The 16,444-nt window shown below is 36.5% G+C and overlaps 1 protein-coding gene across 3 annotated transcripts in view; it reads left to right on the forward strand.

Annotated features, from left to right (window-relative positions):
• EFL1 (elongation factor like GTPase 1) overlaps positions 1–16,148 on the forward strand; it is a 68,054-nt gene extending 51,906 nt beyond the window's left edge. For 2 of the 3 annotated variants that reach the window (XM_026045704.1, XM_026045706.1), the window contains exons 17-19: positions 1,232–2,229; positions 5,645–5,829; positions 15,732–16,148. In XM_026045704.1, the coding sequence (XP_025901489.1) occupies positions 1,232–2,229; positions 5,645–5,829; positions 15,732–15,920 (1,372 nt within the window). In that variant the 3' untranslated portion in view covers positions 15,921–16,148. The remainder of the gene's footprint in view (positions 1–1,231; positions 2,230–5,644; positions 5,830–15,731) is intronic. The other variant, XM_026045705.1, reaches the window with a different exon arrangement.
• The last annotated feature ends 296 nt before the right edge of the window (positions 16,149–16,444 follow it).

Below are 16,444 nucleotides of genomic sequence, written 5' to 3' on the forward strand. Positions count from 1 at the left end.
CCAAAATAGTAGCTTTTTAGTGTAGAGTTGATTATTTATTTTTTTCCTGTAGTTAATGCTCAAATTGTTTTAATTTCTCCCATAATTTGTTGTGTTTATGTTGTAGTCTTGTATTTAGTCTTGACTTTAGTCTTGACTTCTTGTAGTCTTGAAGTTGTACTTACCCAAACAATCAAAAATAAAACATTACAACTGCTGTATAATTTAAAGCTGTTTAAGGTATGCTAGGACTGGTGTTTCRTCTTATAACAGAGAAAAAATTGCTACTAATGACATGTCTGCATGAAACCAGTCAAGAAGGCCTATTTGATTTTTAACTGCTTATATGTGATGGCATGTGTGGATAGTTCTGTTAATCTGACGTAAATCTTTGAGGAATGTGTTTATGGTATTACTTAGGAGTAGCTATTTCACTTAAAAGTCATTCCCTTCTCCAATCCAGCTTTTTAAATGTAGATAGTCATTGACTTCTCACTTCAGAACGTGTCATATATTTACATTTCCTGTATATTTACAAAGAGAAACCTCTTTGGCTTGCCCCATGCTTCAGGTTTTCAGAACATCTCTCTGTAACAAAATGTGTACTGGTTCAGATCATCTAGTTTAAATCTAGTTCACTGTCTTGTCTCCGTCAGTGTGGCCCAAAGCAGATGTCAGGGGAAGAGTAAAAACRATGTAAGCATGTGTAAAACCTCTGCTACTGCTTTTCCAGACCTTAATYGTGTTCAGTCCAGGGAATTTTTGGAGCCTTTTGTGGTTTGCTTATCAATTAATTGCTATCAACCTTCCCCATGCCTCTCATCATTTTACAGAGTTCTGTCATATCCCTGAGCATTGGAAGACTTCTTGTACTTTCATATCTTTGATCATCCTTATTCTTGATCTTTTGAGTTCTATTATATTCTTTTGAGAGGAAAGAACAAGAACACCATATAATATTCAAGATATGGGTAAACCCCTGGTTTATACAGTGATATAATGGTATTTCTTCCTCTCCCCTCCTGCTTTTTGTTCCTTTCCAAATCTTTCTGAAGTCGTAAGAATCTCTTTGTTGAGGTACATTATCTTTTTAAGAGCTTGTGAGTTTAAAATGCATAAACTATTAATTAATCATAGAATCTACTGCAATCAAATTCAATTCAGGAATGTTAGTTCCAAGTTGAGACTCTATTGCTCCCAATTTTAAACTAGTTACCGTATTTTAAACTAATTCTGAATCTTTATTTTTTAGGTTTGCAAAGATAGAGATTAGCGTTTCAGAACCTATTATTCCCTTCCGAGAGACAATAACAAGACCTCCAAAAGTTGATATGGTGAATGAAGAAATAGGAAAACAGCAGAAGGTTGCAGTCATACACCAAACAAAAGAAGACCAAATCAAAATCCCTGAAGGAGTTGAGGTTGACTCAGATGGGCTCATTACAATATCTACTCCAAATAAACATGCTACTCTCAGTGTGAGAGCGATGCCGCTTCCTGAGGAGGTAACTCGACTTCTCGAAGAAAATAGTGACTTAATTCGAACTATGGAGCAACTCAGTACATCTCTGAATGAAGATAAAAAAACTCATGAGATAAATCAGAAGACTATTGATAGGATCAAGGAATTCAAACAAAAGCTAGAGCAAAGTCTGCAGGGAAGAAAGTGGAGGAATGCTGTTGATCAGATCTGGTCGTTTGGTCCACGGAAGTGTGGACCTAATATTTTATTATTCAGATTTGAAGGTTATAAAAAGTCTGTGTGGCAATGTCTTGAGAATGCTGTGAAAGAAACAAGTAAGTACAGAGATTTTGACAACAGCATAGTAAGTGGATTTCAGCTGGCTACACTTTCTGGTCCCATGTGTGAAGAACCTCTCATGGGTGTCTGTTTTATAGTGGAAAAATGGGAAATGAGTAAAGTTGGAGAGGTACTGCCAGCGAGTAGGCACGATTCAGAGGAATGTGATGCCCTAGAACATGAACAAAATAAAGATACTGAAGATAGTCATGTGGCTGAAGCTTGTGGTGAAGATAAACACCAAGACAGCAATGAAGGTGCTGCAAGATCACCTGAGAAAACTAATAAGCCCAAGGCAGAAGTTTTACTTGCAGATTGTTATGGTCCCTTTTCTGGACAACTGATTGCCACCATGAAAGAAGCTTGTCGCTACGCTATGCAGGCAAAGCCACAGAGGCTCATGGCAGCAATGTACACGTGTGAAATTATGGCGACTGCAGAAGTTTTAGGTAAGAYGGACAAAAAAAGCCTGGGTCAAGAATTTGCTTTCCAAGTTAAAACATGAGGTAACCTGATCCAAAAGGGTAATTTTATTAAAACCTTGCAGAAATATTTTATCATTCTGTAACAGGTGTGTGCCATATCTCTCAGGCTGTAGTATCTGTGTTATTCAGAAGTCAAATTTCACATTCTTCTTATCCAAAACACAAGTGTAAGTAAGAATATAGAAGTTTATAATATAGAACATAAAATTAGATTAAAATATTGTGCTTCATGATTTAAAAAAATTCCAGGAAAAATGATGATGAAAGCATTTTGGGAAGATTTGTGTGTTTTTGTTTTTTTCCAGTAGACTCTTGGCTGATATTTCCCAGCTCAAGATGTTTTAAGTTGATATAATTAATGTAGAAATGAAATTGAGACAAAAAAAGAGTGTTATTGTTAGTGTCCAGTTGTTAGGTTTTGTGCTAGTCTCCGTGTCCTTCTGGTATGCAGGTTGCTCACTTTGCAAACCTAGTGCATACCAAATTTGTCGCTAATATTACCKTACCATTTACACCTACTTAAACTTGTTTTTATGACCTATTTAAAACTCCACTTAACTCTCTGTAATATTTGTTCTCAGAGTTTTCCGTGAATCTGGCCCAAAACGCTGAGGTTTTATTTAAAACTAACATTCCATTGTGTTTAGGGCATCACCAAACTTACTTCGACAGCACTACTTAGGACAGAAATTATAGCATAGTCCACATGCAATAATGAAAGATTTAGTTATTTTGGTCAAAACATAACTTGTGTTTCTGTCATGAACACAAGTGTACTGGTAACAGTTATAGGCAGGGGGGAGATGGTTTGAAGAGAAAAAAATCAGGCTTTAAAACATGAACAAAGAAAGTGGTTTAGATTGAGCCATTGCTTTGTGCAGATGCATGACCCTGTCCTGCTCTCCTTAGCAGGCCTGTWAAGGAGGCCTGCAGTAGATCTGTTGGCATATGTTATGTCAAGTTGCAACTTATTATGGAGTCCATCTACCTTTTTTTGAGAATTTGTTGTTGAATTTGAAAGAATGGTCATCAAAATAAAGGTTATAGTGTTACAATATACTGTTCTAGCACATTAGCACAGCACCAAAGAATCTCTGAATATTTAAGAATCTAAGCAGGCCTATTAACAGTACTTTCTAATGTGTGTGTATATATATACACACACATATACACACGCATATAAGTATATAAAAAATATTAGAATTCCAGCTTATAGCTTTTTAACGTAAAGACCACATCACTTTGGCTCTGTTATATAAGTAAAAGTATGCATTTTCTGAAAGAGGACCTTCTTCCTTCCCTATTAATTTTATGGGTAATGCTGTTATGCTAATTTTAAGCTCTTGGGAGCAGTGCTGCTGTTGCCCTTTCCCAATATTCTCCTGCAGCGTGAAGCTGGCACTTTTGCAGCGTGCAGGGAATAGAGGAGCTGGGGAGTGTTTGCATTTGATCTACCCGTCTTGAAGAATATTGCAGTACAGCAATGTGGTACAGGACTTGCATTAATTTCAGCTCCTTAAAAAATTTATCTTGAAAATGAGCATATCTGTATGTGCTGTAACACCACCAAGCTATTTTTGAAGTCTTCTGATTCTTTCAAAATACTTCGTTAATGCTTTGTTAAAATACTTTTTGAATGGGGAGGCYTTGCAGCATTAGTGCAGTGCTGGAAGGGGCTTTTCTTCCATGTGCTGCAGCCTGCCCTGTGGTGAAACTCAAGGCTCTGTATAATCGTTCAGTGATAGCAATAACTGAGACAGTGCTCCAGACTGCTTGGATGAAACAGAAACCATTTAGGAAGCTGAATAAATTGCTTTCTGATTGCTGTGCTTTGGAAGAACTGTCCTCCATGAATTATGGACAGCAAATATGTGCATCATGGATGCTTTGTGATTAATGTTACTGCTAGTGTCTCACTTAAACATGTGCAAAGTTTCCTGAGTCCTACTTAACTCAATTAGCAAATACTTTGAATTATAATGTTAATAACCTATGAAGTGCTTTGGACCTGGTTTAACAAATAGCTTTAATATATGCTGTATGGCACTATTAATAAGTACAGTGACCTTGACGCGATGCCCTTGCGCGGTGTGTTTGCTTAAGCTTGCATTTTAAAGCAGTAAAGGCATGAAGAATAATCCAGTAGTTGGGAGCCCTCAGAAATAGGACTCTTTAGGATATGAGAATTTCCTGAAATTGCTCAAGTCTCTTTAGGCCTGAAATTGTTTGGTTTATGCTAGCAAAGCTTATAAGGGGGTCCCAGTAACAACTTGAGCAGATAAAATTATTATGTGAAGGTGAGAAGAACCTTTCAGGCCGTGTCTTATCAGAGAAGTATAAAATCTGAGAAAGTGGGCACTGACCTGTGGCTTCATTCCCAGCCTCTGAGGGGTGGCTGTTCTCATGCTGCCTTCCTGACCAAAAGCACTGTTTCTGTCTTTAAAATAAACCCATTCCAGCACTTCCAGTATCCCCCACAAAGGTTTGCACTGAATAAAAGAAAATCAATATGTGGTTGCAGTAGTTAGTGACTATTTTCTTGTCAGGATAGCACTGGTGACAAGCATTAAGAAATAGTGGTGTATCTCTAATTATTTCCAGTAAGCATCAATTTTGTCTGGTTTTATATAAGCTTGTGTTGAATAACCATCTTTTTTTCCCCAATTTAAATTTAAATTTTGTGGTCTCCTAGATACTGGTATAAACTTGTTTTTTGTTTTTACCATAAGGTATTTTCACTTTCACACAGGTAGTCTCATAACATCCATGATGCTCTTCAGTGGACTGGATATATTAATTTTAGAATGGAAAATAAAAATGTTCTACTAAAAACATAGGCCTAAGCTAATTAAAAGACTAATCAAACACATTAATATATGTGGTGTATTTCAGATAAAGAAGCCTTCTGTGATTAGAATAATGCTGCAGTATTTGGGAAACAACTACCATATAGAAATTTTTACATCCATATAAAATTTTAACAATGCTTAAGATAAAGTTCTTGAAGGATAGTAATATCTCTTAGTAACGTTCTTAACTACTTAATTGCATTAAGTAAAGCAATTTAGACATGTAATCTGGCAAAGTGCCTTTAAAAATAGTGGTGTGATAATGTAAAATACACCTAGTGCAAGCATTACCTACATTTGCACCAAAGTAATCACTTACTATGTATGTTAGTACTATGGTTCTGCCCGTTTTACTGACATATTATATTGCTTGTATGACGAATTAATCCAGTTAGGCTTTTTCAGGGAAGGTTTTAAACTAATGAAATAATATATTTTACTTAATTCTGAAGCATTCTAAATAAATATTTACTTCTTCTTTTGGGGAAGTAGAATATATCAGAGGACTAATCAGAATTGTGTCTTCACAGGTCGTGTGTATGCTGTCTTGTCCAAAAGAGAAGGCAGAGTGTTACAAGAGGAGATGAAGGAGGGGACGGATGTGTTCATTATTAAGGCAGTCCTGCCCGTAGCAGAAAGCTTTGGCTTTGCTGATGAAATCAGGAAGAGAACTAGTGGCCTGGCCAGTCCACAGCTGGTGTTCAGCCACTGGGAGGTAAAAATATCTATTTGCTCCATCTGTTTTGGTGATGTATTTCCTGTAGATGTGGCAGACTAGAATTATAAGGGGAAGAGGTTAAGTATTGGTCAAGACATTTGATAATTTCTTTTTTGAAATGAAGAGAAATAATTTTAGATTAGTTTTTTTTTACCCTTTTTCTCTTACAGATGTGCAGTTCAGAACAGTTCAGAAAAATCTTATTTAAGTTTTGTTTGGATTTTTTTTTATTGTGATTTTTTTTTCCCCAGATATAAAGTAAGTGCTCCAGGAATTAAATTGTTTCTTCAAAAAATATGTCTTTTTAAATAAGTTTGCTGGTAAATTTGTTGTGGGATGGGAGGAAAGGTGGAAAAATTAACGGGAAATGTAACCGCAGATTTCCCTTATTTCTCRTATGTATATGGGGGTTAACCTTTCAGTAATTAGCAGCTATCAAGGTAGGTATTGTTTTGTACTTGCATATTCCGAGACAACCTAGATTTCCGTAAAAAAAGGGAGTTGGTTTTAATCTTTTGAACCTAAGTTTGATGATGATAAGTGGAGGTGTTTTCAGATTGTTCCTCTTGGGTGTTTTWACCAAGATGTGAAAGTGGAGATGTAAAGGATGTGCAGGTGGGAACTGATGAGAAAAGCTCTCCAATGAGAGCTGCATTCTCTTTGGTTCCACTACTTGTGGATAGTAGATTTTGAAGGCAAAAGAGAAAAAGCTTTAATTCGATGTTCCTTGTTCAAGAGAAACAAGTCCTTTATTGTAGGACTCCTCAGAAGACTCCATCAGAGGAGCTTAAAATGGACTTAATGGTAAGACTGAATATAAGCTTTTTCTTAAAAATAGTTGAGGTCTAAATTATTTTAATCAGGAGATTTTTTTTTAAATTTGATGTTAGGCTATATAAACTTTGGTAAATGGATGAGAAGGTCTGGTTTCATCTTCTGATTTATTTTGTTACCTTGAATGTCAAGTCTCTGAGTACAAACATTACATTTTTTTCATGTAAGTAAAATTGTCAGAGGTTGCCAGCTATGTCTGTTCACCACTGTTTTTCTCTGAAGTATGTGCTATTTTTTTCACGTGATGTGGATTCTACCTCATTTCCTGTAGTTAATTTGCTCTAATAATAGAAAGTATTTGTTAAATACTTCCCTAGCAGTATTTTGGGGCTAGTTATTGCTGTAACTGCCTCAGGAATTTTATGGGAATACTAGTGGAAAAGGAGAAGGATCCTAGCAAACCACTTTTGAGTCATGTGCTAGCGAAAGAGTTGGGAATCCTTGAAATAGCACAATTAGGAAAGTACATTTTGTCATCTTTGGTGATGGTGCCTTATTGATTTTAAAAAATGCAGTGGACTGATTAGTTCTCCTCTCTGACTATTAATACTGACTTGTGTTGTCCTGTCATGGCACATGAAGTTGGGTCATGCAATGAATTGGTACCCAAAGAAACTACCCAAACTATCCAAAGAAACAAGAAAGTGGAAAGTGATGCAGAGGAGAGGAGAGAGAGAGAAAAAAAAAAAAAAAAGAGAGAGAGAGAAAGAAAAATGCATTGAATGGAAAAGAAAAAGAGAAGCAAACCCAAAGACAGTGTATACATGGGGGAAAAAATTAGGTTAAAAGATTGAGGTGCAAGTAAGTAACAGTTCAGGAACTTCAAAGCAGAGTGTTGGCAATATTACACGAAGTATTTTTTTCTGTATTGGATGCACTTATCTGAAGTGCAGCTGGGGAGGCTTTGTGGCTTCACTGGCCTTTTGTCTGCACTGTCTCTGCTACCAGTGCCCTAAAGAAATATCAGTCAGAGGGATGTTAATTCTAGCTAACTGTTGTTCTGTGCCAGCCTCCTTAGGCTTTGCAACTACCTTGCTCCGACACCAAACAGAAACCAGTGACGAGACTGGGACATATATGGACCCTATTTTACTTATATCAGTTCCATGCAGAAAAGCAATGTTTGCCTGTAATCACAGACATGCATAGTTCTGCTAACCTGAGCCACAGTTTCTGTGATTATCTGCATTTCTACTCATTTTAGCTCACTAGCTTAGGTTCAAGTGTGAGTTGGCTTCTTTGGGCAAGAATTGTTTGTTATCAAATGAGATTTTACTTACCCCTTTTCGTATGCTTTTTGTGATCTTGATTGATGTGACCATTTATTTTGCAAGGCAGAAGAAATGTGACAATACTTTTTAAAAAGGCGAGTGCTGAGCATCTTCAGCTCATTTACTCATTTATGAGGGAAAATCAAGTCTGGAATCAGACTTAAGATTGYCCATGAGAATATGGAAAAAATGATTTGTGTGGAACTTGGCCTTGTAACGTTAAAGCTATTCTCAAACCCAGAATCAGAATCCTTTAATGAGTAATAGGAAAAATCAGCATGAACTGTATTAGAGCGCCACAGAGAGAGATTTGAACAACTAGCAACTTTTTCTAAAATTGACACTCTAGTGAATGATTTTAATTACATTTATAGTAGGACTATCGTGACTATGTAGTAGGAAAAGCATTTGTGTAAGCCGGTCACCTTTTCACCTGTCAAATCTGTCAGCGGGGAGATTTTTTTGGTCACATTGAAAGTCATGTTCACATATTTTTCTGACAAAAAAGGCCTTTTACTGCAATACTAGCAATGTTGGCTGAGTGCAACAATGGCAGAGGGGATGCATTTTACTCTCACATCATCAGCAGAATTGCTAAACAAGTACCATTTTCAGAATCTCTCCTGGTGGTGTGACAGAGCAGCCAGAAAAATAACTGTTTGTGACTCATCACATGAGAAATTTGTAGAGCTTTTCTCTTTTTTGTTCTTTCTTGCTCTGTGTTTCTCTTCTGCTTTAAGCAAAACTACCAGATTTCATCAAGTTTTATTAGCCCTAGCAATATTGTATTACTGATGAGTTATTGGTACTTGGTATTTACAGGATAAATACCAGCATTTATATGAGTTCCAATTATTTAATGTGTCATTATGTAACATTATGTGAACTAGGAGTAATCTTAAACTATTTTTCTTTACTGCTAAGATTAAAAGTGAATGTGGTAGCTGCTTGGTTTTCTTTTGCATTTCCCGTGTTAGGTTACTGCCTGTTAACTGCATACTGTCCAAGCCCTTTTGTGAAATTCTTCATTAAGTGTGTGTTTGAGGTCTTTTCTCATTGTGCTTAGCTAATTACCTGGTACTCAAGACCTGCATGTTTTTATGCAGATTTCTTGTAACTTGTTCTTATCCTCATTTTACAGGTGGTGAAATAATCTTTTTTTTTGAATTTAATTTCTTTTCAATTAGTTAAATTTCATTGAATTTACATGCCTGAAGTATATTTGAGGGTGTTAGCTTGGAATTAAATCAGTTTTTCATTCTTGTATTTAATTAATATGATTTATAGAGAATGCATACAGGAAGGTCAATGATAGAGACTCCCTTTAAATGGAGCCATTTTGGTCTCGGAGGAAATTAAACAGCATTTTTCTTATCTAGTTAATGAATATATTTTGTATAGTTCAGATCACTCAAGTCCCGGGGGATGGAGTAATACATGTATTGAGGTCTGTCTCGTCAGTTACTGCTTTTTTTATTCATTGTTTTTCTGTCATTTTTAAATTTTTAAATTAATGTATATTTCTTTAATGTATTTTTTGCTTGATCTGATTTCCTTTGTCCTATCCTGATTCTTTGCAGTTATTTGTTGCACTCAATCATGCTATTTTATCTTAATCATAAGCTGCTTTGAGCAAGAGATATTTGTGATTGCACAGTGCTTAGAATAATGGAACTCTAATCCCATTTGGGAGATCTGTATTATAGCAAAAGTAATGCACATTGCTCTGTTGAGATACTGACTGAATTCTCAGCAACTGCAGAAATTATCAGAGACATCTACTGGTTAAAAATTGTAAAATTTATTGCATTCTTCTCAGTGCACATCTTTTCAATTGGGTTGTGATTGCCTATTAGACACTTTTAATTCTTTGGAGGGGAAGGGTGGGGAAAGGCACCATAAGAACATATCTGTTTTTGAATTCTTTTTGAGTGTTTATTTCAAAATAAAATAGTCTCTGGAATGTATTGTGAGAGTCTAGGGAAAGGTAAAAGAGGAAGGATCGCATGTAATAAGCGGTAAGAATATGCTGTGTTCTGAATCACTGGAAGTTTTTATATATATGTATATTTATGTATTTATTTCAGCATTCACTCTTGAGTCTAAGCCCTGTTACACTCAGATAGAAGTTGAGGGCTGAGCGTAGAACTTGCTGGATGAGATTTAGGCCCCCATTAAACAGGAAGCAAGGAAGGGTAATGAAATCTCTGAGATTCTGTGCATCTGTGCTAGGTTGATGTGTAACTTTGCATGCATCATTGTGCTGGTGACAGTGTTGGCATSTAAATGAATTCTAAAAGCAAACCTGGATGCTTTCAACTATGAAAGGCTCTTTATATTAGCSAGAACATACGGAGCTAATTAAAAGAGCAAATAAAAGTGACAGTGATRTGGCTTTAGTTTTCCCTCTCAATACATGTTTCTTAAATAATAGGGAAAAAATGTAATCGTAAAGCCACAGGCCTTCTTTTTTTCCTTTGTAATTCCCTAATCCCTGTTTGTAGCTACTGACTGAAGACGGAGCTAAAGCTGATCTGTCACAGACTGAGACACAAACAAGGATAATGCTTTTGAGCCAAAATATAATTTCTCCATAACACCTAGAACTGGGAAAGTTACTATGCAAATTTTCATTATTATGATATTTATTAGAAGAGATAGGTCTGACTTARTGTATTTCAAGGCACTTCATATATAGTGAATAGAATCTCTGAATACTTCTGAATTACTTTTGGATGCTCACTTCATTTTCTAAGGAATCTGCACCCCAATGCAATTCTACAAGTTAAACTTGGCAATACTTGGGCAATAAGAATTATCCTTTATCCCCTTCAAGCCTGCTGTATCTGAAAGCAAATTAAATGGTGTGTCTTTGATACTTTTTTGTACTTTGAGGCTTTTGCAGGATGGCTGTAGATATGAAATATGTAACTCAGCCACTGGCTTGATGTTGCTCCTTCACTTCCTTCCCCTTCACAAATTGAGCTGTTAGTGGAAAGATTCTTGTTGGAAATGAAATTTTTCTTGTAGTGTCTGTGCTTCTACTGCAAGATCCTCAGATGTTTCCAACAGTCAACGATGTTCTTCTTGCACAGCACTGTTTCCATTCCTGTCAGTTGTTTTATGCGCAGCTATTTGGTTTACATCAGCTGGACATTAAGGGAGATTTCTTTCTTGAATGATTTTTCTTATTGCTCCATTTCTTGCTGTTGTCTTGGAACATCTTTCTCAGCTAGAGATGACCATCTGTCTCTTCTTCCATGTCATTTAAAGAGAAAAGTATCAAAAAATATTGAAGAGACAGCATTTATGCCCCTGTAAATCAAAAGAAAATCCTGCTCTTGGGTTTCCTGCTTTGGAGAATTCTTTGGGTCTGTAGGACATTTTCTCCATAAGCAATTGCTTCTCCCAAGCAATACAGTGCTTTCTGCAGTGTTAGCAAACACTTCTATTGATTTATCTTATATCTGAAGACTCCTGTTGAATTGGGAGATCAGTTGCTCCAGTTATAAAACTGTACTATTATAAAACACACGTGCACACAAATCCCTGTGTGTGCACATGACTATGTATACACACACACGTCTATATAGTATATGTATATGTATACCCTCATGCTTGACCCTGGTTAGTGTGTTGGAGTTCTTACTATGCCAGCAGTGAACAGACCTTCTCATTTACAGGAAAACTTATTCTTGACTAGCAAGGAGTTAAGGAGACCAGATAGCTGGCCTTAGGAGTGTTGGGATGAAACTTCTCACCACTTGGCTGAGCAATAATACTTGATGTTCCTACAAATTTACGTCGTGGTTAAACAGAATGTTCTAAAACCCTGATTGTGCTGTTAAATTGTGTAAGGAGCCTTGATCTATGAAGAAGAGTTCTTGTGTTACAAATTCTTCACTTAAAATAGTTGGACATCATTTTGACTTAATAATTATTTCTCCAGTTTAAGTCTGCACTTACTAAAATGTGCTGCRCTACATTGGTTGGTTTGTTCTTTTTTTTTATGCAAGGAAATATTAGGATTCCTTTCAACATACAGGAAATCTTGAACCTATCTTCAGAAGAAATACAGCCCTTTAAGAGGGAAAGCTCAGTATTTTAAAGTCTATTAAAAACACGTATCTATAGAAAACTTCCTAATGTAAGTCTCAGATCAATGATTTTTTTAACCTCATTTGTGCTTTATATTGTATGATTATGTTAAGAATCCAAACTGGCTGTTTTGCTAAGGTCAGTGCCTGCTTGGGCTATCAAYACATCCCTTTTGATTATATGAACTGATTTTATGGATCATCACAGAAAATGAACCCATCATTTTTTTTCACATCAATGTCTTTATACTTAATTTTCAGGACTAAATATATTTTTATATATATATATATTGCTTCTTCTCTTTTCTTTGATCATTTTTATCTTGTTTCACATTATTTGCCGTAATTATATAAAGATATACATTTGTAAATATGTACTCCAAATTTTAACTACTTTCTGTATTTTATATTACGAAGCTAGTTTTCCTCCTCTGTCCAGACACACTCATGCGATCAAAGGCATACATGCACATGGTTCTCCAAGACTGTTAAACAAAACCCTTTCAAAATTTCACRTGCTTATTTTTAGAATGGTGTCTGTTTTTCAGTTTCGTGCTTGGAGAAGGAGTACTTTCCTAATATGGTCTGAGTGGGATATTTATCCATATATGCATTAATAGTTCATGTTAAAATTTTAGTTTTACTTTACAGTGAGGCAGCATTATAGTTGTTCATTGCTTTTGTTTGCCTGGAGTTTAATGAGGAGGGAAGAGACTTTCAAGTGTTCTTTCAGTTGAAGAGCTGGTGTCATTTTGTCATTATTTTTCTTCCAAAAAAAAAGGAGGGAGGCAAAGAGGAAAAGTGAAAAGCTTGGGTTTGATTTGTATAAATCTAAAATAAAACAATTTTAGTTCTAATGTGTTTAGGGTGATCACATCCTCTCCACTGTGAGGTAACTGGCAATGGCTGAGTTTGGGTCTAATTTGCAGTTTAGTATTTAAGTTCACTAGGTAAAGAAATCAGACTTTATATGATAACACTGAGGGGAAGAAAAGTCACATTTAAAAAATCTTATTCAAGTTCAGTTTTACAGTATGGAGTCAAAAAGGCRAGATATTGCATGGTATTCTGAGACAATTTCCAGCTACACAGGAGTTAAGCAGTCGAGGTGACGCTGTGCGTGGCCCTTGGGCACATCTTTGCTCACTGAGGCAATAGGCCTGCATCCAACATCACCAGAGGAGTATGGCCAAAAAATTCAGCCTCCACCAACTGTAGAGGCTGAGCTGTTGCCCTGCCCCAGCCCCGCAGAAGGTCCCACCCCGGTTGTGTTCAGCGGCTGCCCCGGGCCCGGGCCTGGGCCRTGCTCGCGGCCTGGTGAATGCGCTGCGCCCTCGCACCGCCCCTGCAAGGGGGTTTGTTACCTGGGTCCTGCGCTACGCAGGGGCACCCCAGCAGGGAGACAGCGGTTCCTCAAGGTCACATTTCACGTAAATCTGCCAACTTCTGCTATTTTCCCTGGAGGGCAGAGTTAAATGGTGCCTGACGAAGGTGCWTCAGACATCAAAACCCTTGTATCAGCTGTGCCCTTTTGGTTGCACAGCAGATGCCACTGCCGAGCAGTAGGCAGCAGTTGAACTGCAAAAGTTATTTTAAAGTCTTAAATTATCTTTCTAGTAACATTTTCACTCAGGTGGGAAGGATTCTGCTATACTGAGTCCATATCCTCTTGGAAGTTGTGCATAGGAGTTCTTCTGAAACTTTTTTAGACAAGTAGCTGCTTGCACAGCTGTTTTGCTGGCATGCAGGAGCTGCCTGAGCGCTGACCTGTCTTAGGAAGGAGTTCAGACCGGCCGTGAGGTTCCTCACTAATCTAATACTCCACAGGACAGAATAGGGCTGCTCTTGCTCTTCAGCCCCTTCATCCAACTGGAGCATTTTCCACATCAATGATACTTGGCTCAAAAGAAATCCCTGTTTTTGCACTTACGAGACAGTACGGACCAACAGGGGAAATACTGGCAGACATGGTGTGGTTCCCAGGTCTGCCTGACCTTTTGGATGAACTAGCAGATGCCTTCTGTTTGCTTTTGAGGTCTCTCCCAACCTTATTCTGCCTAATGAAGCTGCCTTAGGCAGAGACTGTTTCATAGCATCATTTCGGAAATGTGCTAGACAATAGGACYCAGAGCGCCGTTGGAGCCATCTGGGTGCCACTGAAATGCAGATAATAAATCATCTTCAAGTTAAGGCTTAAAATTTCAAGCCTTCTTGAATTGAGATTAACCTGTTCTAACTCAGATCTTACTGAAAAYTTTGATTAACTTAATTGCAGAATCTAGTGTGTATTGTTGTCTTTCACCATTAAAAYAGTACTTAGAGAATTTTATTTTTTGTGGTTTGATTATTTCAGGTAGTAAGGTTGTCTCTGATGCAGCCGTTTGTTGTTTGAATTATTAACATGTGAGTTGTTATGCTAGAGGAAAATGAAGGCTGTTTTCTCTATATTATTCTGCATGCAGTTAGTAAACAAGTCTTCTGAGACTTCATTGTTTGAGTGTGTTAGCTGGAATAGTTGTGATGCTTAATGAAACAACTCATTTCAGCATATTTTTTTTCTTCTGAAGAATACCCTTACAGTATTTGAAGTCATGTGTTCACTCCCTTTGAAATACATAATCCCACTTCATTATGAATATTGCATTTTTAACAACATTTATTTTTAATATCTTCGGTTGGCTTATATTTCTGTAATGAGCTGTGCTGCACATTCTTCAGTATACATTTCACTGTGTGTGTGTATAATTTTAGTATGATGGAATTCTAGTAATTTGCTTATAGTCATACTTTTAAAATACATATATTATCCAGGACTTTTATAGAGCAGATCAGTGAAGTTACTGTTAAGCAGAATTATTAAAAACACTTCTATCACTTAAAAATTGCATTTGTGACAAGAGATTTAAGAAGTGCATCCACTGTGCAGTAGTTCATTTTAATGTATTGTGTTTTATAAGCTACTATTAGAGAAAATGCTAGTCTAATGATCCACTGTACTAATCTTGATCTGTAATTCACTCTTAAATACTCACTGTTTTCAGAAGTTCCTTGTGGATGTAGTGTAGAAATACTCCGTTGTATTAACTACTGTATGTAGGATGAACTGAAGGTAAAGACTTGTGCGGTTATTTCCTGCTCATGTTGTATTTGAAATCTCCTCTGGTGGAGGACCCAGGAAAATTGCAGATTTTAAACTGCAAGAGCAGCTCTACTGAAGAGTAGGGAAAAGTTGAGCTCTACTGAAGAGTAGCAACAGAAATGAGATTTCATCTTGTCTGTGTTTTTTATAGGAATTAGAGAAAATAAGGTACAAAATGAGCGGAAACCTTCAGCTCTACTAAGTTCTGATAAAATCGTAGTGAGATAATTTCTCCATAAGGAATTACTTCTCAAGAACAATGAATTTTCTCAAGGTTATTTGTCTGTTTGCTGACTTGCAATTGTATTAAATATTTGCTTTAAAAAAAATCCATATGCAGATAAATGTAGCAGAACTTSAAAAGCTGCTGTATGCTTCTTTATTTATGACAAATGCATACTATACCTAGCTTTTGTTTTCTGCATAAAAAGCTATTTGCAGACTTTCTGGGAAACTTTACCTGTTCCACTTTTATGTTAYGCGCTTTAGAGATTAAGAATAATTGAAATGTTGCAATGCATCTTTATGATACCTTTTTTCTTCTTTTTCTTTTTATAGATCATTTCAAGTGACCCATTCTGGGTACCAACCACTGAGGAAGAGTATTTGCACTTTGGGGAAAAGGCAGACTCCGAGAACCAGGCCCGCAAGTACATGAATGCAGTAAGAAAGCGAAAGGGACTTTATGTAGAAGAAAAAATTGTGGAGCATGCTGAGAAGCAAAGAACTCTCAGTAGAAATAAGTAGCTGTGTCTGCTTTCAGTTCTCTCCTGACTCAGCTAAGTGCGGGTGGATTATTTTCTATGCAGCACTTTCCAAATTTCATCTGGATTGTTCTTTCACACCAGTTTTCTTAAACACTGTAAAGTCTGTGGCTTATGTTTTAATAAACTTAAGCCTTTCCAACTTTTCTACAGAGAAATAGTTTATTTAAATAAAAGATAGGAGGAGATTCTTTGGAATTGGTCTTCTAACTTTTCTGCCATATTTYTGTCACAGGTGAGGGAAGCCGAACTTTTCTTTCTTTCTGATTTATCAGATGTAATTAGAACTGGTTAGCTAGTCTGTTGCAAATAAACTATGCAATGAATTTAGCTGCCTAATGTTTTTGACTCTCCTTTAAATTGATTTAGCGTCTTATAACATATTTGATGCTCACAAGTCTTTTTCATAGCTATTTATATGTAAGTAGTCATAAGGCTATAAGAAGTTTGTAAACTATTTCTTTCACTATATTCCTTATGTAAACAATTATCTAAATCATGTGGTAC

The sequence above is a fragment of the Nothoprocta perdicaria genome, unplaced genomic scaffold, assembly GCF_003342845.1.
Source record: "Nothoprocta perdicaria isolate Ctin4 unplaced genomic scaffold, notPer1 scaffold_41, whole genome shotgun sequence".
Classification (NCBI taxonomy): domain Eukaryota; kingdom Metazoa; phylum Chordata; class Aves; order Tinamiformes; family Tinamidae; genus Nothoprocta; species Nothoprocta perdicaria.